Genomic DNA, 343 nt, shown 5'->3' with positions numbered 1-343 from the left:
GAGCATTGCAAGAGAATAAAAGAATATATAAAGATATCAAGTGATTATAAAAATGCCCGAAATGTAAATTAACAATAAATATATAAATCTCTGTATTGCATAACATCAAGGTTAACTTCCAAGCAAGCAGACCCCTTCAGGCTCACTCACAAGAGGACCGCTTGCCGGACGCCCTTCCCACGAACTTCAGAAGCTACGGTGCCTGACGTCGCTCTCTGGCTCGTCCCACTTCTTCGCCGCCTCCGACAGGGCGTCCAGGACCTTCGTCACGGGCGCCATGGACTGACTGAGGAAGGAAGGCGGCCGGTGAAACCTTCGTAGATCATTTCATCTCTGAATGTTT

At 47.5% G+C, this 343-nt stretch overlaps 1 protein-coding gene across 1 annotated transcript in view; it reads right to left on the bottom strand.

Annotated features, from left to right (window-relative positions):
- Positions 1-44: 44 nt before the first annotated feature.
- LOC119588143 overlaps positions 45-343 on the bottom strand; it is an 894-nt gene continuing 595 nt past the window's right edge. The window contains exon 2 of the mRNA XM_037936850.1: positions 45-286. Coding sequence (XP_037792778.1) covers positions 187-286 — 100 coding nt within the window. The 3' untranslated portion in view covers positions 45-186. The remainder of the gene's footprint in view (positions 287-343) is intronic.

The sequence above is a fragment of the Penaeus monodon genome, chromosome 23 (assembly GCF_015228065.2).
Source record: "Penaeus monodon isolate SGIC_2016 chromosome 23, NSTDA_Pmon_1, whole genome shotgun sequence".
Classification (NCBI taxonomy): Eukaryota; Metazoa; Arthropoda; class Malacostraca; order Decapoda; family Penaeidae; genus Penaeus; species Penaeus monodon.
Note: the sequence above shows the minus strand (reverse complement) of the source record. Positions and strands in the feature narration are given on the sequence as shown.